The sequence below is a fragment of the Rattus rattus genome, chromosome 2, assembly GCF_011064425.1.
Source record: "Rattus rattus isolate New Zealand chromosome 2, Rrattus_CSIRO_v1, whole genome shotgun sequence".
Lineage (NCBI taxonomy): Eukaryota > Metazoa > Chordata > Mammalia > Rodentia > Muridae > Rattus > Rattus rattus.
In genome coordinates this window covers 178013074-178038589 of record NC_046155.1, presented here as the reverse complement: position 1 = coordinate 178038589, position 25516 = coordinate 178013074, and the positions used below count along the sequence as shown (strand labels likewise).

General features: G+C 47.3%; 2 protein-coding genes and 1 long non-coding RNA gene across 5 annotated transcripts in view; 1 reads left to right on the top strand and 2 right to left on the bottom strand.

Annotated features, from left to right (window-relative positions):
• Positions 1-10247, bottom strand: part of Cacng8 (calcium voltage-gated channel auxiliary subunit gamma 8) — a 22055-nt gene extending 11808 nt beyond the window's left edge. The window contains exons 1-2 of the mRNA XM_032895216.1: positions 10238-10247; positions 8670-9131 (exon numbers count right to left, since the gene is read on the bottom strand). Of these exons, the coding sequence (XP_032751107.1) occupies positions 8670-9131; positions 10238-10247 (472 nt within the window). The remainder of the gene's footprint in view (positions 1-8669; positions 9132-10237) is intronic.
• On the bottom strand, positions 9021-12820 carry LOC116892692 (proline-rich protein 36-like). Its single transcript, XM_032894550.1, has 2 exons — positions 11805-12820; positions 9021-9131 (listed from the first exon to the last, which is right to left on the bottom strand). Exon 1 carries the CDS (start codon positions 12775-12777, stop codon positions 11821-11823), a length of 957 nt encoding a protein of 318 aa, XP_032750441.1. The 5' UTR covers positions 12778-12820; the 3' UTR covers positions 9021-9131; positions 11805-11820.
• LOC116892695 lies at positions 12292-25516 on the top strand. Of its 3 annotated transcripts, XR_004386965.1 has the most exons (4): positions 12363-12495; positions 13233-13611; positions 13799-13959; positions 25358-25516. It is a non-coding gene; the product is annotated as an uncharacterized LOC116892695 (long non-coding RNA). The 3 variants fall into 3 exon arrangements; XR_004386964.1 differs by lacking the exon at positions 12363-12495 and adding an exon at positions 12292-12343 and having other exon boundaries at positions 13233-13959; XR_004386963.1 differs by having other exon boundaries at positions 12357-12495; positions 13233-13959.

The window sequence follows — 25516 nt, the reverse complement described above, 5'->3', positions numbered from 1 at the left end:
ATTCCCCTCCACCCAAATCAGGCAGACAGACAGACAGACATGCAATTAAAGTGACAGAGCATACTGAGCACTAGCATGCATGCATTAGTCCATCACTCTACTTCTGAACGCGCCGGTAATGTGAATAGCTGCTTCGAGTTCTTGCTGCCTCGACTTCCCCACAATGATGGGCTGTAGCCTGGAATTGAGAGTCAAACGAGCAAACCTTGCTCCCCTTAAGTTGACTCTTTTGAGTATTTTTGCCACAGCAAATGGGAAGCAAACCTAACAGAAAGGGGAGACTCTGCCTCAAAATAGAGGGTCAGGCAAGAGTGAGCAAGATGGCTTGCCGTAAAGACACTTTCTTCCAAGCCTGATGACCCGAGTTTGAAACTCAGGTCTCACGTGGTAAAAGGAGGGGACTGGCTCCTATAACAAGCTACCCTGATTCGTACACTCATGCAAACACACACAAAAAAATAGATAGAGAGATAGATAGATAGATAGATAGATAGATAGATAGATAGATGGATGGATGGATGGATGGATGGATGGATGGATGGATGGATGGATGGATGGATAGATGGATGTAAAGATAAGATAAAAGTAAAGAATCTAACGAGTTATCAGTAACAATACCCTCTTGGCTAACTGTGTACCTGCCACTGCTAATGATTTGACAGGGAGATCATTAAATTACTCAGGTCTTTGCACAACCTTCTAACAGAGACAGTAACAGGATCCCTGAAGGGGTTGCCCTGCTTCACACAGATGCTGCATCCTACGGAGGTTTAACCACGGCCAGGCTGGGGGTGGGGGTGGGGGGTGTCACAGAGCTTGGACTCTGAGCCAACTTCTCTGGACTCCCATCCCAGACTTGCCAAGTCCCAGCAGTGCAGCTCTTAGGAAACAGAATGCCCCCTAAGTTTCAGTCTCTTCACTGAGAAATGAGGGTGATATTGTGGCTTTAGAGGGTTCTGGTGAGGGTCCAATGAACTGAAATACAGATCCTGTGATGGTTACAGCAGGCACCACCTTCTAGGATCTGAGCTCACGAGGCTAGAAACTTTTACTTTTAAAAATCTTACTTCTCCCCCCTTCTCCTCCCCCTCCCCCTCCTTTTTGAGACAGGATCTTTCTATGTAGCCCTGGCTGTCTTGAAACTCACTATGTAAACCAGAGGAATCTGCCTGCCTACGTTTCCCGAGTGCTGGGATTAAAGGTATGTACCACTACACCCAGCTCAGGTTTATTTTATTTTAAATTGGGGACTGGTGGGTTCATGCGTACATGAGTACTGGTGTCCCTGAAGCCCAGCAGAGGGTGTCAGATCCCTTCCCCACTGCAGTTACAGTTAGTCCTGAGCCACCTGACGTGCATCCTGGGAACTGAATGCTCATCTCCCAGAAGAGTACTCCCAGCAAGTACTCTTAACTGCTGAGCCATCCGTCCAACACTGGCCTACATAGGAGCTTTTCATGTCCAGAGATGGTAGTGAAATGGCCCTGAGTCTCTGTAACCCCGACCCCCCATGCCCTAGACCAGCCCAACATACAGCGCACAGCTGTGGACAGGACACATGAAAAACAGGTCCAGCATGCTGTGTCCCTCACATGCCTCACACTGTGGGTGTCCCAGCCTGAGTCACTTTCCCTTCTCAGGCCTCCAGCTTCCTGCTCTGACAAACAGGAGCCATAATAATACCTTCCCTGTGGCACAATTGCAAAGACTCAATGAGATAATAAGGCAGGCAAAGTGCTGAACACGGGGGTTTGCAGAGTCAGCGGCAATAAATGGGACTGTAGGTCCAGACTGTTGGGTCCCCAGAGAGGTGCGGGGAGCAGAGCTGAGAGTTCTCAGAAAGGCTGGAATACAGCTGTCTGGTGTGGGCACCACCACCACAATGCAGCCATGGGCATGGGCTGAGAGGGGAAAAGACAGTGGACTTCCTAAGAGGAAGTGAAGAAGCAAAAAGGGAGAGGAGTAATGTTTCACATTGATTATATGCGATCTTTTGGTCACACTCACTTAAATATTAAGCTCACCTCATTTTGGCTGGACTGGAGCCCAAGTACAATACCAGAGTGCTTCACCCTACCATCAAGCTCCACCCCTAGCCTCTCACTGGAAGATCCTAGGGAGACACCTTACCATTGAACCATACCACCAGACCCCTCACTAGTAATTCTAGGCAAGTGCTCTACCACTGAACCACCCGACCAAGCCCTTTTTGGTGGAGTCTGCGTAGGTGTTTTACTACTGAACCGTGCCTCCAAGCCCTCTCACAGGGTGGGAGTAGGGAATTCTAGGCAGGTGCTATATACTGAGCCACACTCCCAGCCTCTCTATGGGGAATTCTAGGCAAGTGCTTTACCACTGCACACCCTCAGACCTGCCTTTTGTTTTAATGTAGGTATTAGGAAAAATTAATTAAATATACAATTGATCTTTCTGTTGGAAAGAAGCAGAGAGAGTGCTTAGGGAGGAAGGAGTCTGGTTTTAATCCCTCGAAATCCCAATAAGAAGAAAACTAGTAATATATAAACAGTACCAAGATGTGCAGCGCCTGCCAGCCTGCAAGGCCTTTTACTCATATCAACAGACCCCCCTTAATCTTGTGAGTAAGGCATTATTGTGATCCTCCTTTCCCAATAATGAAAATAAAACTGGGAATGTTGAAATAGACATACAGCCCAAGGTCACACTGCTCTACATGGTGGACAAAAGGCAAGCCCCCTCTGTCTTACTTTAGGGTTTAAGTCTCAGTGGCAACATTCTATCCCATTTCAGATACCACAAAGGAAGCTAGAGACTGAGCCTCGGAATTCCAAGACCCACCTTCCACACAATTGAATCTCCAAGCGGGCTGAAAGCTGGTGTTTTCCTTGCCTTGTTCCAGACCTAAATTTCAATCCAGATGCTACAGTACGTTAGCCGTGTGACTTTCTGGGCAAGACACTGGCTTGACACTGGCAAGACACGAGCTCTCTGCCTTTCTCTGAGCCTTTGCTTTCTCTTGCGGGTGGTAACAGTAGCTTTTAGCAGGGTTATCTGAGGGACACATGAACATAGTTACAGTGACAGACAAGTCAGCCCTCACCAGCTAGCTCTTTGACACACTAACCTCCTTTGGCTTACAGCAAACCCACTTAACAGTTTTAACTAAACATCTAATCCTTTCTCAACTCTCCCATGATGCCTTTCTCTATCTCCCTTCATACTTTAACCCTTTGTGGTGGCCAGTTTAATTTTGCTAACTGGACACAATCTAGTCACCTGAGAAGAGAGTCTCAAAGAGGGATCTCAATAAGGGACAGTGAAATCAGGTTGGACTGTGAGCATCTTTGTGAAGGACTGTCTTGATTGCCTTAATAGAGATGGAAACACATGCCCACTGTGGGTGGCTCCATTCCCAGGGCTTCGGGGTCCTGGATCGTTTATGAGAGAAAGCTGAACACAAGCATACAAGCAAGCAGTGTGCATGCATTATCTCGCTCTGTGGAGTGATGTGACAAACTTTTTGAAGTGTCTGCCTTGATTTCCCCACAAAAATCTACTGCCACCTAAAATTAAACTTTAAAAAGTCCCTTTCTCTTTTATTTTTCGACAGTGTCTTATCATAACAACAGAAATGAAAATAGAATACCTTTTGACCATCTGGATTTTGTTTGTTTTGAGGCACGGTCTTGCTTTGTAGCTCAGGTCCATCTTGGAACATGGATCCTGCCCTCAGAAATCATGCCTTGGCTTCCAGAGTGCTTGGATTATAGGAGTGGCCCACCATGCCTGGCTTTAAAGCTTTGTTTGTTTGACTTGTGTGTGTGTGTGTGTGTGTGTGTGTGTGTGTGTGTGTGTGTGTGTGTGTTTCTAATGACAATTTTGTTTGAGGCAGGGTCTTTTGCGAGAGGCTAGGCTGCTGGCAGGCCCTAGTGACGCTCTGTTCTCTACCTCCCCAAAGCTAGGATTACAAGCATGTGCCACCCTGTCTGGCTTTTTATGTGTGTTCTGGGAATTGAACTCAGGTCCTTGTGTTGACGGATCAGGCGCTTTATGAAGTGACTCAGTTGTGCTGCTCTTTTCCTCTTAGATGACCCTGGTCCACTCTTGCACTAATGCTCATCACATTGACCCCTCCAGGTTGTCTTCCCTACTATGTCTCCAGGAGTCTAGAACAGGGGGAAGGAAGAATGACAAATGGGCCAAGCCTGATTTGTAAAGGATAGAGAGAACGTCAAGGAAGAGTGGAATTTCCTGGTGTGTGAAAAACAGCATGAAATTAAGCCAGACCTTTTGACACAGTTCAAGGCCAGCCTGGAAAACTTAGTAAGACTCTGTCTCAAAACAAACAAACAAACAAACAAACAAACGAACAGTGGAGGACAGAATCCCTTCCTAGCATCCATGAGGCCTGGTGTTCGGTCTATTAGGGCTTGGGGGTAAGCCAGTATGGTGGCTCATGCCTGTGGTCTCAAATCTAAGGCTGCTAAGGCAAGATTGCTATGAATTCAGGGCTGGCCTGATCTACATTACTAGCCCTGCCTTTAAAAACAGAAGCAATAAACCATGTGTAGGAATTCATGTTGTAGTTCCAGTACTTAAGAGACAGAGAAGCGAGGGGATCTTGTCTGGGCCAATGAAATGGCTCATTGGGTTAAGGTGCTTGCTGCCAAATCTGATGACCTGGGTTCCACTCTGGAACTCATGCAGTAGGAAGAGAAGGGAAATTAACTGCTATGACATTATCTGCTGACTTCAACACGTGTGGCCATGGCATATTCATCATGCATGCACACATGTGTCTAACACACACACACACACACACACACACACACACACACACAGAGCATACAAACAAGTAAACAAAATAAAGATAAGAGAGTCTACATAAACTTCCTACTTTAAAAAAAAAAAACAAAGTTAAAAGGCCAGCCTTGGCTACACAGAAAATTAGAAGTCAGCCTAGGCTACATGACACCCTTTCTCAAAAACCCAGACCACACAGAAAGGAGAGACAGAGATGAAGGAGGGGGAAGAGAGAAAGAAAAGAAGGAGAGAGGGAGGAAGTACAGGGAGGAGAAAGGGAAAAGCAGAGGGCAGGAATTCAAACGCCGCCGGTGTCCATGAATGGTGCTCAGCTGGACTGCAGCCACACTCACGTGTAGTAGGGCTGTTTTCACTGGCAGCGGTAACTGTCCGTGTGCTCCATAAAGCCTGGAATAATTACCCTACTGCAGGCTGTAAGCCCTTCGGTACCCGGCCTCCTCCTGTCACAGGTATTGTTTCTTACCAGGCGCTCTAAATCAGACCCGCTCACAACTGAGCCTGTGCTACCCCTCCTTGTAATGAGCTAAATAAGAGAAAATAAAGAAATCTAAGCAAAACGCTTGCGCTTTCATCTCGAGAGCAAAGCCCCTACCGTCGGGCAAGCGTGCTCTGGCCAAAGCTTCATCACCACCTGGGAGTTCTCACCTGAGGTGATATTTAATCCCCCCTCTCCGGGAGAATGTAAATAATGTATGGAGACAATTTACGATCTTGGTTGTCACAACTGTTGGGGGGTGGGCGGGACTAGACAGAGAAGAGAGAAGCAAGCCATCAACATCCTACGATGCACAGCTCAGCCCCCGCCACGCAGGATTCTCAGTTCCAAAATGTCACCAGGGCTGAGGTTCAGAAGCCCCACCTCCGAGACACCCCTCACCCTGCTCTCCTTCTCAGATCTCATAATTGCTCCATCAGCAATGCCTTCCCACGGGGAGCTTTGGAATATACTATGCATTCAAACCATGGCTCCCACATTCTCCCTTTCCACCCTCCCCGTAGCCATTTCTGAGCACAGCACCGAGAGCCGTCCCGGTGGAACTTAAGCCGGCTCACAGGGCTCCTCTGCTCCGGAACCTTCAGTGGCTCCCATCTCTAAGCAAAAGCTGAATCTTCTGTGGCATATATTTGAACCTGTGGGATCAAGAGCCTATTATCTCTTTGATGGCACATCCCTTCCTCACTGTGTCCCAGTCACACTGGCCTCCAACTGCTGGCCAAACACAGATTCACGCCCACTCAGGGCCTCTGCAATGACTGCTTCTACAACACAACCCCCTTTTGTCTCCAACCTCACTTCTTCCAGGCCACCAACCAAAGTCAACTGCCATGTGAAACTCCTCCCAGCCAGCCAGTCAGTCAGTCAGCCTGACTGTCTTTCTTTCTTTCTCTTTCTTCTTTTTTGTTTGGTTTGTTTGTTTGTTTGTTTTGAAGACAGGGTTTCTCTGTGTAGTCCCGGCTGTTCTGAAACTCATTCTATAGACCAGGCTGGCCTCGAACTCAGAGACCCATCCGCTTCTGCTGGTATTAAGGCATCTTCCACCACCATCTGACTCCTCTCAGGCTTCTTGATTAACTCACGAGCATAGCCCTGATGCTTCCCTCTCTCCATTTCTGCTTTTTCCCTATTTGTTTATCTCCATTACTTTCCCCCTCCCTTGATAGCAGAAGATACTTAAAGTCGGAGATCTGTATGTTTTTACCCCTCATTGTTCTTGAATCAACCAGGAGAACCTGGGGGGCCATGTTGAGGGCTCAGTGGATAGGGGTTCCTGCTTCCAAGCCTGACAACCTAAATTCAGTTCCACAAACTTCCATGGTGGAAAGAGAGAAATGACTCCCACAAGTTCTCCTCAGACCTCTACATTCACACCAAGACACACACACTCAGCTCATACTGATACTCACACACACATAAATTTAAAAGGTTCAGAGCCTTGCCGCACAGTTTAAAGCCAATAAAAACTGATGGGTGCATGAGCATATGGATAAATGAGCGAGCGGATGAATGAATGGAGGGTTCAGGTGCAAACTCCCATATTTGGCTCTGTGCCCCGTGCCTGGCCAGGCCAGAGTAGGCATGTGAGTGACACAGCCTCCGGGGATATGGTGGAGCATAACAGAGGAGGGGTAGGGGATGACAGCGAGCAGTCTTGACTATGATATCTGAGTGACTCGATAACCAGATCCAGAAAAGTACACACTACTCAATCAGGGACAGTGGGGGTCAATTCAGTACCCCCGGGCCCTTTGGGGTCAGATCTTCTGGGATGGCTGGCCAGGAGCCAGCAGTAGGACCTTAAGGAAGCAGTTTCCCTGCGTTGAGACATTGGGAACTGACTATGGGTTTCCGTATGCAACACCCCACAGACTTCAAAGCCCAACCATTCCTCACGTGAGGCGAGTGCTTTGTCAGGCAATGGAAAGACAGATGATAAAGCAAAGCCAGAGGTGGGGGGATAAAAACTTCAGCCTATTGGTGCTACTGGGAGATGCTTCGAGGTCCCTGGTGCACTCCTTAAAGCCACTGATAAAGGTGCTGAGGCTCAGAGAGGTGGAAGGATGGTGGTCACATAATGAGGCGCCCGGAGTCTCGCTTCCCATTCTAACGCCTCTCTATGCACGGTGGCACACCTGAAATGTGTATGAAAAAATTGATGGGGGGGTTGGGGATTTAGCTCAGTGGTAGAGCGCTTGCCTAGCAAGCGCAAGGCCCTGGGTTCGATCCCCAGCTCCGGAAAAAAAAAAAAAAAAACAATTGATGACATGGAAAGTGGGTTAGAGGAGGAGTTGAACAGGAAGACAGCAGGCGTCTTGGGGAATGAGGGGACTGGAAAGGAAAGGGGTTTGAGCCAGGAAGCATTACAAAGAGAAGAAAACTGTTGGAGGGGGAGCAGAGACAAGAAAGAAAGTGTCCTAGGAGCCTGCTGAGGAAGGCATGAGGCTGGGGAGATGCCATTATAAATGGGGACAAGAAAGACCAGGTTGTGAGCTTGGGAGGAATCCTGATGGAAGAGAGGCTGAGGGTTACAGCAAAGACCCACAAGAAGAAGAGCGACCGAGAGAGACCAGAGGAGGCCATAAAGCATTGCTCTGTTTCAATTCTGGGAACCCACGGAGCCAAACAGGAGAGGGAAGACGTGGGGAAGGAGCAAGGCGAGCATGGTACGTGTGGTGAGATGGCTCATGGGTGAAGGTCACGCACATGGCTGAGTGCAACAACCTGAGTTCCTTCCCTGGGATCCACATGGTGGAAGAAGATTATCAACTCCTGCGAGTTGCCTGCTGCCTTCCGCTTGCACGCACTAAATAAATAAGTAGTATGAGAAACATTTTTAAGGGGGCTGGAGAGACGGCTCAGCAGTGAAGAACACTCCCTGCTCTTCCACGGGACCAGAGTCCAGTTCCCAGCACCATACCAGGCAGCTAACAACATTTTATTACTAACTCCGTGTGTATCAGAGGCCCTGTGCAAGATTCCATGGGCACTTGAACACATGCAAGTGTGCAAAGCACAGACACATACAATACGCATATGGTAATTCCACCTGGCTCGCAGCCATCTGTAACTCCAGTTCCAGAGGCTCTGGCACCTTCTTCTGACCTCAAAGGGCACCAGGCATGCATGTGGTGCATAGTTGACCATGCTGGCAAAACATTCACACACATCATCAAATCCAATATAAAATAAAAATAAAAAGAGACTCCCAGAAGAGGGCTGGGACAGAGGGATGCATGGACTCATAGCTCCTCCAGCAGTGAAGCACACCCCTCAAGACCTTGGGATGAGATTCAGAACACTAGCAGTCGCTTTGCTGGAGGCACAGGCTTCAGCGGAGGTGGCCAGCCTGGGCCTTCCTGCACCCTACCTTCCAGGCAGCATATCCGCCAGAGGCCTGAATGTGTGAGGCCCCCAGGGTCCTTCTTCTCTGAGGAGCCACTGCCCCCACGATGGGGTGGTCCATCATCACCTGCTGTGAGGTTGGTGGTGTTGCAGATGAGAGCTCTTGTGTAGAGCCAGTAGTCAGTGCTGATGGCGATGGTCATGAGGCCAAAAGCTGCAAAGGCGCCTATGGTGGTCAGTAGTACCTGAACGCCCTTTTCGCACCACAAACCCCTCTCTTCATTCCAGCGTTTCAATGATTCCAGTTTGACCACGGGCAACCGGGGGGCCGTGGGCCACCACCGGGGCAGCGGAGGCGGGGCCGTGCCGGCGGCTGGGGGGGTCACAGCACAGGCAGAAGCTGGGGGGCCTCGAGGGGCCAGAGGGGATGGGGGCAGCGAGCAGGTGGCTGCAGAGGCGGAGGTCAGAGTGAAGTCATGGTCTTCAGCTGGTGGAGGCAAAAGAGAGAGGGAGTTAGTTCTCCGAGGTCGGCATTTTTTTTTTTAAACCCAAAACTGCTTGCCTGCTAAATTCTGAGAGATTACTCCCTCATCAGCCATATACTCAGAGGTCCTAACCCAGTCCCCTCAGTTCGTCCCCTGTGATCACCTCTGTCCTCTTGTGAAGCCAACCCTTGGTTCAAATCCTACTGCTATCTCCTAAGGATGCTCCTGCCTCTGTTCACTCCTTAGACCCCTTTCTCCCCATTGCCAGCCCTCGCACATATAGCACTCCATACACACACACACATATTCCTGCACCTCATACTTCCACTGCTCAAGAAAAGCTGGTCCGTGTATCTCCAGCTTTGCCTCTAGTATGTTTTCAACTTAGGAGCAGCGACTGTCAGCAACTAAGTCGGGATATGATACAGTTGGTAGGTGTTGGCCTAGCATGCACGAAAGCCCTGGGTTTGATCCCAACCACGGTGTGCATGGGACACGGTGGTGTACGCCTGTAATGCCAGCACTCAGTGGGTAGAGGCGGAAGGATCAGTTCAAGGACATCCTTGGCTACGTAGCAAATTGGAGGCCAGTCTGGGCTACTTGAGAGCCCATCTAAAGAAAAAAAAAAAATGCTCTCTAAGTCCATTTTTCCCCCTCCTCCTTAGCAGGATACTGATCTCCCCCAAAGTTTGTTTTGTCACTCAGTGACACCTGCATTTCCCCCTTATAATTTTTCTCTACCCCTTAACTTAAAAAAGAAATCTTCCCAAGTGACCCTTGATATTCGCAGGAGTTCAACGTGTGCTCAGTGATCCTAACGCTTCCACAGTTTCATCTGTGGACGCTTAGGCCTCTCTTCCTCTCTCCTCCCGTAGCCTCTGTGTCTCAGGACCCAGCCTTGCACCTCGGATACACCTTCCAAGTGCCAGAGGATTAAGTGAAAATCCTGATGCCTGAACTCCTGAGAAATCCCAATTTAATGGGTCTGAGAAGTGGTCAGAGCACCTAAGGTTTTTAGAAAGCTCTCTGGGCAATTTCCAAGTCCCCTAGGTTTGGGAGGCTATACCCCCTACCTCCATCATTCGGACTCTCACAGTCCCTCCTGTACCTTCGCCCATCTCCCTTCCAACCCCAGCAACCTACTATGATTTTGACTCAAAGGAAACTCCGGACTGTCTTGCTTCACAGCATTTGGAACCTGGCCTCCGTTCTCCCTACAACTTACACAAACTCATCTTTTCCACTGCTTTCTTCTCCTCCATTAAGAAAATTTTGCTGTATGAGCTTCACAAGGTTTCCTACTCACAGCAATGACGTCCTCCAGACCCCATTTCCTTCCATTCAGAAATGTCCTAATATCTAACCCATCCAAAAATATAATCGCCCTCTCCCGTTCTGCCCAGCATGTCTTGGTTCTTGCCCTCCACAGAGACTCCTCGGGACAGCTTCTGTAACCCCTCAATTCTAGATGCTCTTGGGTGACTCTGCAGCTACATTCTCTTCAACACATTAGAACCTGCCCTCCCAACTTTTTTTTAACATCATAGAGAATCCCCTTCCCTTTTGCCCACTTCTTCCACCCACCACAGCCTCCAGCACCTCCTTCACGCAGGAAACTTCCCTCTGCAGGCCTGACTGACTTCTCTGGAACAACTCCAGCCCTTCCCCATATCAATTTCACCTGTGCAGAAACTTAGCCCCCACCATCTCGAAAGAAAGCTACAAAACTACAACTCTCGGGATAACTCATTCCTGTGCATTCATTTCTATCTTCTATAAGATCCCACCATAGCGCCTCTTCCTCTCTGTTTCCCTTACCTGTCTAACCTCTTCCCTTGACTTCTTTCCCAAATCCCCCTGTAGAAAAGTCTGGGAGCTCTGAGGATGAGAGGCAGCAACCAGAAACCCCGGGTCCTGGTACAGGGTGACCTTGGCCTCCCAGTTTCCTCCCTCTGGTTCCACCGCCCCCACCAGCTGGCCCTGGACTGGGTCTGCTCCCAGGAGGGGATGTAAAGAAAGGTTGTCTATGGGGGGGGTGTCTCCATGGCAACGGGGCCTAGTGCCCCACACGTGTGCTCCTGCCCACACACACACACACACACACACTCCCCCTCTCCTCTCCCTCCTCTCTCTCTCTCTCTCTCTCCCCTCCTCTCTCTCTCCTCTCTTTCCCCGGTCTGCCCCTTCCTGGGCCCATTCCCAGCTTTCCGTTTTCCATGCTGGCCCCGGACCCAGACTGAGTTTCTCTCTTCTTGCCTCTGGACATGCCTTTGCCCCTCACCACAACCTAGCAGCTACGTCCACTCTCTTAACAAATTGCTTCTTCCACAGACATGAGCGCTGACCCCGAGATGTACCTCTTTCCCATGCCTGGTGGGCCCTATAACCTGGAAGCGAAGGAAAAGGGACCAGGAGGGACTTTCTTCATCAATTAAGATTTTTAAGAGCTTTTCATTTTTGTCAAATTGAGAGGCAATCTGTTTGGCTTTGGAGACTCTTCATTGAGTCTATCTGCAAAGAAGAAAGGAATAGGGGACCCCCAATTCTAAAGCTTCTGGATAGAAGAAGGGATCACAGTCCTTCGTTTGAGAGCCTAGCATTTCTCAGAATCAGGGGGATACACAGAACCTTAATTCTACGCCCACCCACCTCCGATTAATAAAAAGATCTCTCACCTCAGTTAACGATAGGTCAACTCTCCGATGCACTGGGAGGGACGTCCAGCCCCTGCTGCCAGCACCCTCCCCAGAAACACCTCTGGGCTCCCAATTCTCGCTGCTTCCCCCTCCCCCAGCAGCAAGGGACCCAGGCGTCCGACCTGGTTGAGAGGGGATGGAGATGAGGAGGCGTATGAAGAATGGGGGTGTAGAGTGAGGGGGAGGGGAGCTGGGGGTAGCTCGGAGCTTGGGCGGTCAGGATGTGAGGGTCGGGATTTGAAAAAAGGTGAGGAGACAATTTGGTTTTCGTGTCGCTGGGTAAAGTGCGGAGCTGGAAGAGAGAAGAAGGGAGGAGGGAGGGAGGGGGAGGGGAGCTGCTGAGGGATGGGGGAGCCTCCGAGAGGAGAGGGATTGGGGGGAAGGGAAGTGGTTGGGGAGCAGGGTCTGAGTGGCAGAAGGAAGCTGAGGAAGAAGAGAAACAGATCCAGAGAGGGAGGGAGACGGAGAGAGACAAGGAGAATCGGAAAGACAGAGAGACCCAGAGACTGAGAACAGAGGTGGGGGAGGGAAGAATTTGGGGGAGGCAGTGACTGGTAGCAGAAGGAAGTTGAAGAGACACACACAGAGAGAAATATCCAGAGAGAGAAGGGGACAGAAGCAGGAAGAGATGCAAAGAGAGAACAGCAAGAGATGAGGGAGAAATAGAAGGGTAGGGGGAAGCTGGGGAGGGTTGGGGAGATGAGAGGAAGAGGGATGGGGTCTGGGCAACGGAAGGGAACAGGAGTAAGAGACAGTCATCCAGAGAAAAGGGAGGAGAAACAGATGGGAAGAGAGAGACTGAAAGGATGGGAAGAGGGAAAGAAATAGAGGAAGGGGTGATAAAGAAATTGGGGATGGGGGCAAGGGAGAGAGTAAGGGGGGAGAGCAAGACAGAGACCGAAAAAGAGACAGGGAGAGACGGAAAGAGGCTGATTGTGGGGAAGGGGACCATCTCAAATGCACTGAGGAAGTCAGAGATAGAGGACACCTCTGCTCCCTCCCACCTGCACCCCTATCCCCTTGATCCCTACCCCCACCCCCATTTCAAAGCCACCACCCCCACCCCCACTAGCCTCCATCTCTTCAGCATGGCTTGCCGCCGCCACCGCCTCTTCCTGTTGTCATAGCAACAGGATCCAGGCGCCCAGCCAAGGTTGGCAGCGGCGGCCGGAAATGAGGGGAGGGCCTTTTAAAAAAGACCCCAGGAATGCTCTCCCCCATCTCCCTCCCCCCCCCAAAAAAAAATCAAGGGAAAGATCAACTTCTCAGGGTCTTTTCTCCTCTTTCCTCAAGTAGCGGGGCCAAAGATTTCTTCCAAATGAACCATAATTCATTTACAAGCATAGCAAGCATTTTGAGTTTTACCAACAATTTTCCTTTTCTTGGTACCTTCTGCTTCTACCGTAGCTTATTTAACCCTGACGGAAAAGGAGGATGTCGTTCGGTTCTCATCAAGACAAGAATCAGGCTGGGGAACAAAGAGGATAGATAAACGTATCCAGGACTGGGCTGGAGAACTAGGCAACAGTTGTGAATATTGCTGTCACTTCTAGAACTAATCAGTGAGTATGGGATGGGCCAAGTTGATGTAGAAAAACAGACGATTTTAACTTTGTTCTTGGTCTGAGTTTCAGGAATGTCCCCTGGCTTCTGGGTGACCTTGGACCAAATATTTCCTGTCCTTCTAAACTCAGCCTTTCGGAGGACCAGAGTTACCTTGATTTGATGAGAACAACCTGGGAAGTCCCCTCACACATTTTTTTAAGAACGATGTAAATTGAGCCAGGTATGGTGGTGCACATTTGTGATCCCAGAGGGGTAAAGACAGGAACATCAGAGTTCAAGGTTGTCCTTGTCTATATAGGGAGTTTGAGGTCAGCCTAAGCTACGTGGGCATGGGGGTTGGGGGTGAAGGAAAACAACACCATAAAAACCTTAAGAACTAGCCAAGGTTTGTCTCTCTCTTCGGCTAGACAGCCCACAAACCACTTTATCTCAAGAAATTCTTACAAAATATTTGCCAAGTGGTCAGGCAGAGACTCTGAGATGGGAGGCCATTCACCCAAGATCACCCAGAGAATACAAGGCAGAGCTGGGTTGAAGCAGCCTTTTTGTGGAGAAAGACCAGCAATGGGTGAGTTTCAGAGACTTTTTTTAAGCGTGTGTGTGTGTGTGTGTGTGTGTGTGTGTGTGTGTGTGTGTGTGTTATATGATGTGTATGTGATCGGGGAAGTATTCGTGCCACGGCATGCACATAAAGGTCACAGGGTAATTTGCAAGAGTTGGTTCTCTCCTTTCATCATATGGGTCCTGGAGATGGACCTCGGGTCATCAGGCTTGCAGGGCAAATGCTTATATGTTAACAGAGCACAACCTATGTTCCTCTTTATGTCATTGACCAGATATATATTTTTGTATCTCTTGGTACCTAGTTTCTCAAAAATCCCATTAGTCTTTCTTCCGTCCCTCCTTATTTGTTTGTTTGTTTTGTTGTTATTGTTGTTGTTTCTTTTTATCTTTTTGAGTCAGCATCTCAGTTTGTAGCCCAGGCTGACTCAGGACTCCTTCTGTAGGTCAGACTGGGCAATTCTCTTGTCTCAGTTTGGACAGGTATGTATCAGGACACCGGAGTTTTTCATCAGCACTGCTTTATCTCAGTTCATTTCATCCCCGCCATGCCACCCGCCATGCCACCCGAGGGGCTGGATTATGAAAAACATCCTAACACCTCTGGCTTAGAAGCAAATTAACACAACTTGTAAGGGAAGGAGAGGGGCCTGGAATGCACTTGTCGGTTCTGGGTATATTCATCATCTTTTGCCAGGGAGAGGAATATAACAGATGCCACCATAACAACCAACATAAACTGAACTTTTACTTTGCAGACTCAGTACCTTGTAAGCATCGTCTCAGTCTTTGAGAGAAGCAGCTTGAGGTTAGCTCCATAGTGTTTTATTTCTAATTACTTATTTCTTTGCTTGCTGTTTATATGTATGCACACATCTTTGCATGTGTGTTCAGGCGTGTGTGTGTGTGTGTGTGTGTGTGTGTGTGTGTGTGTGTATCTGTAGAACGGAAGTCAATGTTGATTATCTTTCTCAAATGCTCTCTACCTTATATTTTGAGACAGGGTCTCTCACTGAGCTTGAGGAATCTGTTGGACTGATTGGCCAGCAGAACCCAGGCATCCTCCTGTTTCCTCTTCCCTAGCACTGAGATTATAGGCTCTGCCATGCTCAGATGCTTCCATAGGTGCTGGGAATTTGAACTCAAATCTTCATGCTTTTGCTGCAAACCTCTCACTGGCTGAGCCACCTGTACAACTACTAGTAGTTATTTGTTTTGTTTTTAAAGATGGGTTCTCCTGTGTCCCAAGCTGGCCAGGAGTTCACTATGCAGCCAAAGATGAGCCTGAACTTCTGATTTTCTGGTCTCTATCTCCCAGACTTTGGGATTATGGGTATACAACACCATACTTAGTTTTTTTTTTTTTTTAAGTAATTTTTTTTTTTTCGGGGCTGGGGATCGAACCCAGGACCTTGCGCTTCCTAGGCAAGCGCTCTACCACTGAGCCAAATCCCCAACCCCCATACTTAGTTTTTAATTGCTTAATTAATTATATTGTATTTATTTTACTTATATCAGCTTTCCTTCTTGAGCCTCTCAAGTGCTGGGATTTCAGGCATGCATCCTCATGTCTAGCATAGCTCCCATTTTATAGATGTAAAAACTGAAGGCGAGAAAGAGAAGCGTGTCACATAGCTAGGAAGTGATGTCAGATCAGCAACATCTCTCTAATTGTAATAACCAAAGTCTTCAGACACTACCCGGAACCCCTTTCAAGATAAAAATCAGCTACAGTCAAGAAATACTCACATAAAATAGCCACTAGGGGTAGGAGTACCAACATTTTTTTTATTTTAAATTAAAATTAATTTTCTAAATAAAACAATATTGCTAGTAACTACTTTTTAAAGGGAAAAAAAAGAACTAAATAGTACATGAGGGGTTTCAAGAAAAACAATTTGCCAATTCTACCCTAAGCCCTCACCAGCGTGTGTTATTACTTGATGTTTTTGATCTTAGCCATTCTGATCTTAGCCTGTTCCTTATGGAAAAGAGCTACTAGTGGGGATTTGTTGTGGTTATTGTTTTAGAGTTATATACTAAGTTATACATAAGAATGTTTGACTTGCATCTATGTATGCACACCATATGTTTGCCTGGTGCTGGAAGAGGTCAGAAGAGGGAGTCTGCCCTTGGGAATTTGAGGTACAGATGGTTGTGAGTCACTATGTGGGTGCTGGGGATTGAACCTGGATTCTCTGCAGAAGCACCAATTACTCTAAACCACTGAGCCATTTCTCCAACTCCATTGTGTGTGTGTGTGTGTGTGTGTGTGTGTGTGTGTGTGTGTGTTGCAACTATGTACATGCCTGTGCAAGAGCGAACATCAAAAAGGGGTATTAGGTGTCATCTATCACTATCTATTCCTTTGAGGCAGGGTCTCTCCCTCCCTGTACCTAAACCGAGGCTTACCTTTTCTCCGGAAGCAAAGCTTTAGAGACCCTCCAGTCTCTACTCATCTTGGAGCTGAGATTACAGAAGTTTGCAGGATGCCCAACTGGATGAGACATCAAGCTGTGGTGGTTAGGATTGTGTAGCAGGCACTCTTAAGCACAGAACCGTCTCTCTGTCTTTGTCATTGTTTTAAATCATGTCTTCGCCTGGGGCCTGTAGCACTCAGAAGGCAGAGGCAGGAAGAATCTGTGTGTGAGAAATCCTGGCCAGTCAGGACTACATAGTGAGACCCTGTCTCAAGAGAAAACCATTTTCTGACTTTTCCTTTTCCTGACATTTCTAAGTAATAACTATCTTTGGATACGTCTACATGATGCATTATCTATATAGGTTATATGTTAAATAATATGTAATTAAATCATTTGTTATTCTAATGACTAAAGACAGCACATTTCATATTCGTTATTTATTTTCATTTCTTTATGTATTTACAGATTTACAGAAGCTGGTTTTGTTTGGCTGGATTTTTTATTAAATAGCTATATATCTTTTATTATTCACTTTACATCCTGCTCATTGCCCCCTCCTGGCCACACCTTCCCACAATCCTTCCTCTCATCCCCCCTTCCCTTCTCCTCTAAGCGGGTGGGGTAGCACCCCTGGGTTTCCCACCACCCTGGCACATCAAGTCTGTGCAAGGCTAGGCTAGGTGCATCCTCTCCCACGGAGGCCAGACATGGCAGCCCAGCTAGAACATATCCCACAGACAGGCCACAGCTTTGGGCATAGCCCCACCTCTAGTTTTCAGGACCCACATGAAGACCAAGCTGCACATCTGCTACATATGTGAGGGGAGGCCTAGGTCCAGCCATGTATGCTTTTTGGTTGGTGGTTCAGACTCCAAGAGCCCCAACAGTCCAGGTTAGTTGATTCTGCTGGTTTTCCTGTGGAGTTCCTATCCCCTTCAGGGCCCATGGTCCTTCCTCCTATTCTTCCATAAGATTCCCCAAGCTCCATCCACTGTTTGACTGTGGGTGTCTGCATCAGTCTGAGTCAGCTGCTGGGTGGAACCTCTCAGAGGACAACACGCTCCTGTCTACAGGCACAACAGATATCGTCAATAGTGTTAGGCAATGGTGCTTGACCAAGAGATGGGTCTCAAGTTGTTCTGGTTATTGGTTAGCCATTCTCTCTGTCTCTGCTCTATCCCCTGTCCCTGCATTTCTTTCAGGTATAGGATACATTGTAGCTGTCTTCAGACACACCAGAAGAGGGGCATGGAATCCCATTACAGATGGTTGTGAGCCACCATGTGGTTGCTGGGAATTGAACTCAGGACCTCTGGAAGAGCAGCCAGTGCTCTTAACCGCTGAGCCATCTCTCCAGCGTCCCTGCATTTCTTGTAGCCAAAATAAATTTTGGGTGTGGTTCCTGCCTGGCTACAGGAGGTGGCCTCTTTGGGTTCCATGTCCCCAGTGCTGTGTGATTTACAGCTGAGGTCTCCTCCATTAATTCTTGGGTGCCTCCCTTATCCCAGGCCTCTGTCATATCCTGGAGATGTCACCTACCTTCCCACTCCCTAACCCCCGTCAGTTGCAGATTTCCATTCATTCTCATGGCCATCTGGCCCTCTCTCCTGTCCCTCTTTACTCCTGATCCCAAACCCTCCATCCCCATCCTCATCCCCATCCCCCTCCCCATCCAGCTCTCTCCCTCCATCTGCCTCTTATGACTATTTTATTCTTCCTTCCAGTGAGAGTCAAGCCTTGTTTGTGCCTTCCTTCTTATTTAGCTTCTTTGTATCTATGTAGTGCAGCATGGGTATCCTGTATCTTGTTAATATTCACTTATAAACAAGTACATGTCATTTTGGGTCTGGGTTACCTCACTCAAGATGATATTCTCAAGTTCCATCCATTCGCCTGCAAAATTCATGATTTCTTTGTTTTTCATAACTGAATAGTAGTACTCCATTGTGTAGATGTAACACATTTTCTTTATCCATTCTTCAGTTGACATATGGGTTGCTTCCAGTTTCTAGCTATTATAAATAAGGCTGCTGTGAACAGAGTTGACCAAGTATCTTTGTGAGATGTTGGAGCATCTTTTGGGTATATGCCCAGGAGTCGTAAGCTGGGTCTTGAAGTAGAACTATTCCCAGTTTTCTGAGACACCACCAAATTGATTGCCAAAGTAGTTGTACAAGTCTGCACTCCCACCATCAATGGAGGAGTGTGTCCTTGGCCCCACACCCTCGCCAGCGTGTGTTATTACTTGATGTTTTTGATCTTAGCCATTCTGATGGGTGTGAGATGGAATCTCAGAGTTGTTTTGATTTGCATTTCCTTGATGACTATGGACTTTGAACAGTTTTTAAAATGTTTCTCAGCCTCTATTGAGAATCGTCTGTTTAGCTCTGTACCCCATTTTTAATTGGGTTATTTGGGGTTTGGGGGTTTCTTGACTTCTTTCTTAAAGATTTATTTATTTATTGTGAGTACACAGTAGCTGTCTTCAGACACAACAGAAGAGGGCATCGGATTTCATTACAGATGGTTGTGAGCCACCATGTGGTTGCTGGGAATTGAACTCAGGACCTCTGGAAGAGCAGTCAATGTTCTTTTTAGTTTTATTTGTGTATGTATTCATGTTCGGGTTCAGGCAATTTTTTTTTCTTTTTTCGGAGCTGGGGACCGAACCCAGGGCCTTGCACTTGCTAGGCAAGCGCTCTACCACTGAGCTAAATCCCCAACCCCGCAGTCAATGTTCTTAACCACTGAGCCATCTCTCCAGCCCCCACTTCTTGAGTTCTTTATAAATTTTGGATATTTTCCTTCTGTCAGATGTAAGGTTGGAGAAGATCCTTTCCCAATCTGTATGTTGCAATTTTGTCCTATTGATTTATTTTGTCATATATAGGTATAGATATAGATAAGATATAGATATATAGAGAGGGACTCTCTGTAGTTCTGGCTGTCCTGGAACTTGCTCTGTAGACTAGGCTGGGATTAAAGGCCTACACCACCACCACTTGGCTTATTTTTTTTCTAAAGACAGGGTCTCATATAGGCTAAGCTTCCCTTGAACTTTCTGTGTAGGGAAGGCAAGCCTTGAACTCATGATCCTCCTGCCTCTACCTCTTGAATGTTGCCCTTACTGGTGTGCACCATCATACACCTATGATGCCCTGGATCGAACTCACGATTTTGTGCACACACACTCCACAAATACTCTACCTACTGAACCACATCCCCAGTCCCTCTAATATTTTTGAAAAAGCAAATGAAAAGGGCCAAAGTTTACCAGGTAAACACATTTGCTATGACCTCAGTTCACTCCTCAGAACCCAGGGAAAAAGTCAGATGTGTCGACTCACACCTGTAATCCCAGCACTCCTGTGCTGAAACAGAAGCACTAGTCAGACATTCACAGACCAGTTAACCTGGAATACACAACAAGAGAGATCCTGTCTCAACAAGAAGGTGGATGGACTGTCAAAATGACTCAGCTTGTAAAAGCACTTGCTGTAAAAGCCTGACCACATGATGAGTCCAGGGACTCACAGCAGAGAGAAAGAAACAGCTCCTTAGAGTTGCCTTCTGATCTCTGCATGCACACCCACATTCTCTCTCCCTCTCCCCTCTCCCTCTCTCCCTCTTCTCCCCTCCCCCTTCTCTCCCCCCCCCTCTCTCTCACACACACACACACACACACACACACACACACACACCATACATCATACTGTAGAGAAAGCTATGATACTGAGCATTTTGATTGGCAGCAAGAGAACAAGGAACTTCTTCTGACTACAGGACAGTGAATTCTGTACAGCTTTCAGGCATTTGTCAATCTCTCCCAGCCTAAGCTCCAGATAAGAACAAGCCAATCCATGGTTTCAGGTCTCAGAGACTTTGGGCAGATTCAGATACATCCTGCTCGACCCTGATCCACAGAAGTTACAAGCTGATCATTATATGTTGTTTTAAGCCATAGACCTTCTGCTATCTTGATGGATGACTAATATACCCTGTAAAGCATCCCTGCTATGAAGGTCACACATGCTGCTCATCTGCTGCTACATTAATGCTGCCTTGAAGTTTCCTATCTTGGCAGTCAGGCCACAGGTCAGTCCTATCTGGTCTCCTGTGTAGATACCCTTTCCTTTCCACTCTGTTCCCTCTGCCCAGCCTTCCTTAGCCTTTCCTGCCAGCCCATCCCACTCACCTCTCACCTTTCCCTTCCATAATCCCCAAAGACTCTGAGCAGTATCACAGCTGGCCCTGTCCTTGTCCCTCTCCCTCTTAAACTTCTCCATGGCTCCCTGTCATCCTCCTTAGCTGAGTCTGTGTCACAAGACCGTCAGCCTCCATGACAGATATTCCCTCTGCTGCGTCCCTACACTGCAGTTGCCCACCTACCCTGCTCAGCTACAAGCCTCTGTGCACTCCTTTTGTTGTTTCATTTTCAAATAGTGATTAATTAATTAATTAATTAATGGCATGCGTGTTGTCTGTGCATGCCCTGTTACCACTGTGGAGGTCAGAGGACAAATTTCAGGAGCCCGTGTTCCCCACTGTGTGAGTTCCAAGGAGCAAATTCGGGTCAGGAGTTTCAGGGATAAGCACCTTGACACGCTGAGCCATGGCTTTGACCCTTCCATCAGTCTTTCAAAAAGTATTGTGTTTGTAAATGTATACATAGGTGTTTATAGGGGTGGGGTAAGTGCAGTCGCCTCTGAGTGCAGTTTCCTTCAGAGGCCAGAAGATGGCATTGGATCTCTTGGATCTGAAGGCAATCTTGAACCAAACTCAGGTCCTAGGAAGAGCAGAAAGTGCTCTTAACCACTGATTTATCTCTCTGGCCTCCCTTCCATCAGCTCTTAAAAGATTCGACCTTAGCTAAGTGTGGTTGCCCTTGCCTTTAATCCCAGCACTCAGAAGGCAGGGATAGGTGGATGTCTGAGTTCGAGGCCAGCCTGGTCTACAGAGTGAGTTCCAGGACAGCCAGGGCCACAGAGAGAAACTCTGTCTCAAAACAAACGAACAAACAAACGAAGGAGCAAATGAAAGAAAGGAAAATGGACAGATTCAGCCTCCTGTTGCTATGGTGGTACACACCGTTAATCCCAGAACTTTGGAAGGTGAGGCATAAGGAAAAGGAATTTAAGGCTAGCATTGATTGAGTAGTAAATTCAATGAGTTATATAAGACCACGTCTCAAAAACGTACAGGAGATGGAGAGATTTCTCAGTGGTTAAGAGCACCTATTGCCTTTGTAGTGGACATAGGTTCAATTCTCAGCACCCACATGGTGGTTCACAACCGTCTGTAATTGCATTTCTGAGGGAGTCGATACTCTCTTCTGACCTCCATGGCAACAAAGCACACCCGTGGTACACAGTATACTTACATGCAGGCACAATGTTCAGACATAAAATACAATGGCCAAGTCTAACTTTAAATTTTTAAACAAACAGGAGCCAGTGAGATGGTCTGGCCAATAAAAGCAATTGTCGCCTGATGATACAAATGCCAGAAGCCTGAGTTGGATCCCCAGAGCCCATGGAGAGCTGGAGGGAGAGAAAGGACTCCACAAAGTTGTCCTTTGACATATGCACTTTGGTAAAAGCACCCCTCCCGACACACACACACACACACACACACACACACACACACACAAACACACACACACACACCATACACACACCATACACACAACGATAAGTTTTTTTTTTTTTTAAACCAGGGCTGGCAAATAAGCTCATTTGGTTAGAGAGCTTGCCTAGCATGGATGAAGTCTTGGGTTCAATCCCCAGCACCGAATAAAACAGGGTGTAGGGGTGATTGCCTGAAATTCAGTCTAGAGACAGGAGCAGGAGGGTCAAGAATTCAAAGTCATTCTTGACTACACATGGGTTCAAGGCCTGCCTGGTACATGAGTCCTTGTCTCAAGAACAAAATAAGGTCCAGTGAGGTGACTTAGCAGGGAGTTATTCTTGGCGCCAAGCCTGACAATCTGAGTTCAAGCCCCAAGCATGCACATAAGGGAAAGAAGAGAACTGACTCTCACAAGTTGTTCACCTCTGATCTCCACAGGCATGTGGTGGCATATGCACTTCCCCTCAGGTAGATAGATGGATGGATGGATGGATGGATAGATAGATAGATAGATAGATTAGATAGATAGATAGATAGATAGATAGATAGATAGATAGATAGATAGAACTTTTAAAATATGAGAGAAAGAGAGATTAATTCACCAGGCTGGAGGGATGGCTCAGAGGTTAAGAGTACTGGGTATTTTCCCAGAGGTTCTGAGTTCAATTCCCAGCAATAACATAGTGGCTCACAACCGTCTACAATGAGATTTGGTGCCCTCTTCTGATGTGCAGGCATACATGCAGACAGAACACTATATACGTAGTAAGTAAAATAAGTAAGTCAAGAGAGAGATACATCTTCAATGCTCTTCCTTCCAGGAAACCTCTGACCTCTGCAGCCTGTATGTAGGCTGTCTATGCTTCCAACTTGTCCTATACCGTCTCTACTATTAGTGGTTGCTCTCTCTCTCTCTCTCTCTCTCTCTCTCTCTCTCTCTCTCTCTCTCTTTCTGTGTGTGTGTGTCGGGGGGCGCATCTATCTTGCTGTCAGTGCTGACCAAAGCTGACCAAAGACTGGAATAGATTTGGTTCACTTTGGCCCACCTCTACAGCCAGTAGATGGGAGACCTCTGTCCAGCGATATTGAATAGGTGGGCAAATGAATGAATCAAGGAATGAATGGAGTTGGTGAGTGAGTGGGTCTGCTCTCTGTAGTCTCTACCCTGTGGTGTCAGCTCTATCCTCCCATCACCCGAAGCCTCCAGTCGCTTGCATCCTCTCCCCAGGTGTTTGTCATCAGCCACAGCTGGGGCCTTTGTGTTTTTGGAGAGGAACAGAAAATGGCTACGCGGCTCTCCTTCCTACTGCGTAGGGAAAGGGTGATGATCAGCGCTTCTAGAATGTCCTCATTCAGGGTGAAGTGGAAATGTCCCAGCTCTGGGGAGTCAGGTGGTCTGCATTTTACATGCTGTTTCTCCTGGTCTCCAAGGCAACAGAGCCAATGCCTCACTCCCTACCCACTGGACCTCTTGATCTATACAAGGGACTGGTTGCCTGAGCGAGCCTTCTCTGAATGGGACACTGTGCAACCGAGATTCAAAGCCACATATGCAGAGAGTTTTGGAAGAGCTGGGAGAATGTCCATGAAGCTCCCGAAATTCTGTACTGAATTTTGTGAGGATGGGTATTCCCCCCACACACTAGATGTTCGTAGCTTTTAACTGATTCTCAGAGGGATCTGCTGTACCTGTATTAACAAAAACAAATAAATAAAACCAAGGACTAGAGTGTGGTAAAGAGTGACTGTCTTGCATGATGGAGCCCTGGGTTTGATCCCCAACACAGAATAAACTAGGCATGGGGGTGACCCCCCACAATCCTAGCACTTGGCAGGTAAAAGTGAGAGCGTTAGGCGTTCAAAACCACCCTTCCGATCATGATGAGTGCGGGACCAGTTTAGGTTGCAAGAGTCTTGTTTAGAAATTATTAGATAATTGATTAGTAGATGATAGATATAATAGATGATAGGTAGACAGAAGACAGGTAGATTGATGAGTGCATGATAGATGTATCACTAGGAAGTAATGGGAAAGGCAGTGGGACATTGCAGGTAAATGAGTCCTGCCTGGAGCCAGTAACCGGAACTTCACCCTGACGGCGTGTTAAGCCAGAAGAGTATCTGCTCTTTATGCTGGGTAATGCCTTCCAACACTTCTGCTGGACCCCTGTCGATGCCTGGCAGCCATCTTACCTTGTACAGAAACCACTTTTTATGCCCTGGAGGCAAAAACCATTAAAAGTGAGAGCCACTTGCCTAAAAGAAGAAACCGCTTAACGGTCACGTCATCTGGAGATGAGGCTGAGAGTAAAAAGAATAAAAAGTCAGAAAGTCATGCGGCTGATCCTCCTTATCTTTTCTTAGTTCTTTTCATTTTTGGTGCCAGAAATCAGATCCATAACCTGGTGCACGCCTGGTGGTTGCCCTACCACTGAGCCACATGCGGAGCCCTGGTTCGGCGGCCTCTCCGCAAGCTCTCAGTCCCTCACTAGCAGGTTCTAGGCACTTTAACAACAATAATGATAATTATATAAATAGTTCTTTATCGATACAGTAAAATAAATATAATTAATAAATAACTGTTGTATTATAAATAATATTAATGTAACAATCTATCGTTATTTATCATTATACTATTATAGTAACTATTATTATTTAAGTATATGCTTGTCTGTCTAGGTTAAGTGTAGTGTTCTCGGAGGCCAGAAGAGGGCGCCAGATCCCCTGGAGTTGAAGTTACAGGAAAGGGTTAAGTGGTCACCCAAAGTGGTGAAGTGAGTCATCTAATATGGGTGCCAGGAACCCAACTCAGTCTTCTGGAAGAGCAGTGTGCACTCTTAACTGCTGAACTCTCTCAAGCCCCGAAAACTTCAATATATTTTTTATTTTGGTTTTGGTTTTTCGACACAGGGTTTCTCTGTGTAGCCTTGGCCTTGCTGGAATTCACTTCTGTAGTCCAGGCTGGCTTTGAACTCACAGATTTACCTGCCTCTGCCTCCCAAGCACTAGGATTACAGATGTGTCCCACTACACCCTGTGTGTGTGTGTGTGTGTGTGTGTGTGTGTGTGTGTGTGTACACGCGCATGTGCACACATGCATTGGTATTCAGCCTGCATATATGTTTGTGTGACGGTGTCGGATCCACTGGAACATGAGTTCTTGGTTGTGAGCTGTCAGGTGGGTGCTGGAAATGAAACCCCGGGTCCTCTGAAAGAGCAGCCAATGCTCTCTTAACACTGAGCCATCTCTCTAGTCTCCTTTTGAGTATTTTTAAATATTTACTTTTATTCAATGTACATGTATGAGTGTACATTCACATCTAAGTGTATTTTCATGTTTAATTTATGTGCCAGTGTCCACAGAAGCCAGAAGAGGTGTCAGATCCCTCAGAGGATTGTGAGCTGCTCAATGTAGGTGCTGAGGATGCAACTCTGGCCCTTATAACCAAGCGGTAAGCACTCATAACCACAGAGCCATTTCTCAAGCCCCAGAGAATTTGTGTGTGTGTGTGT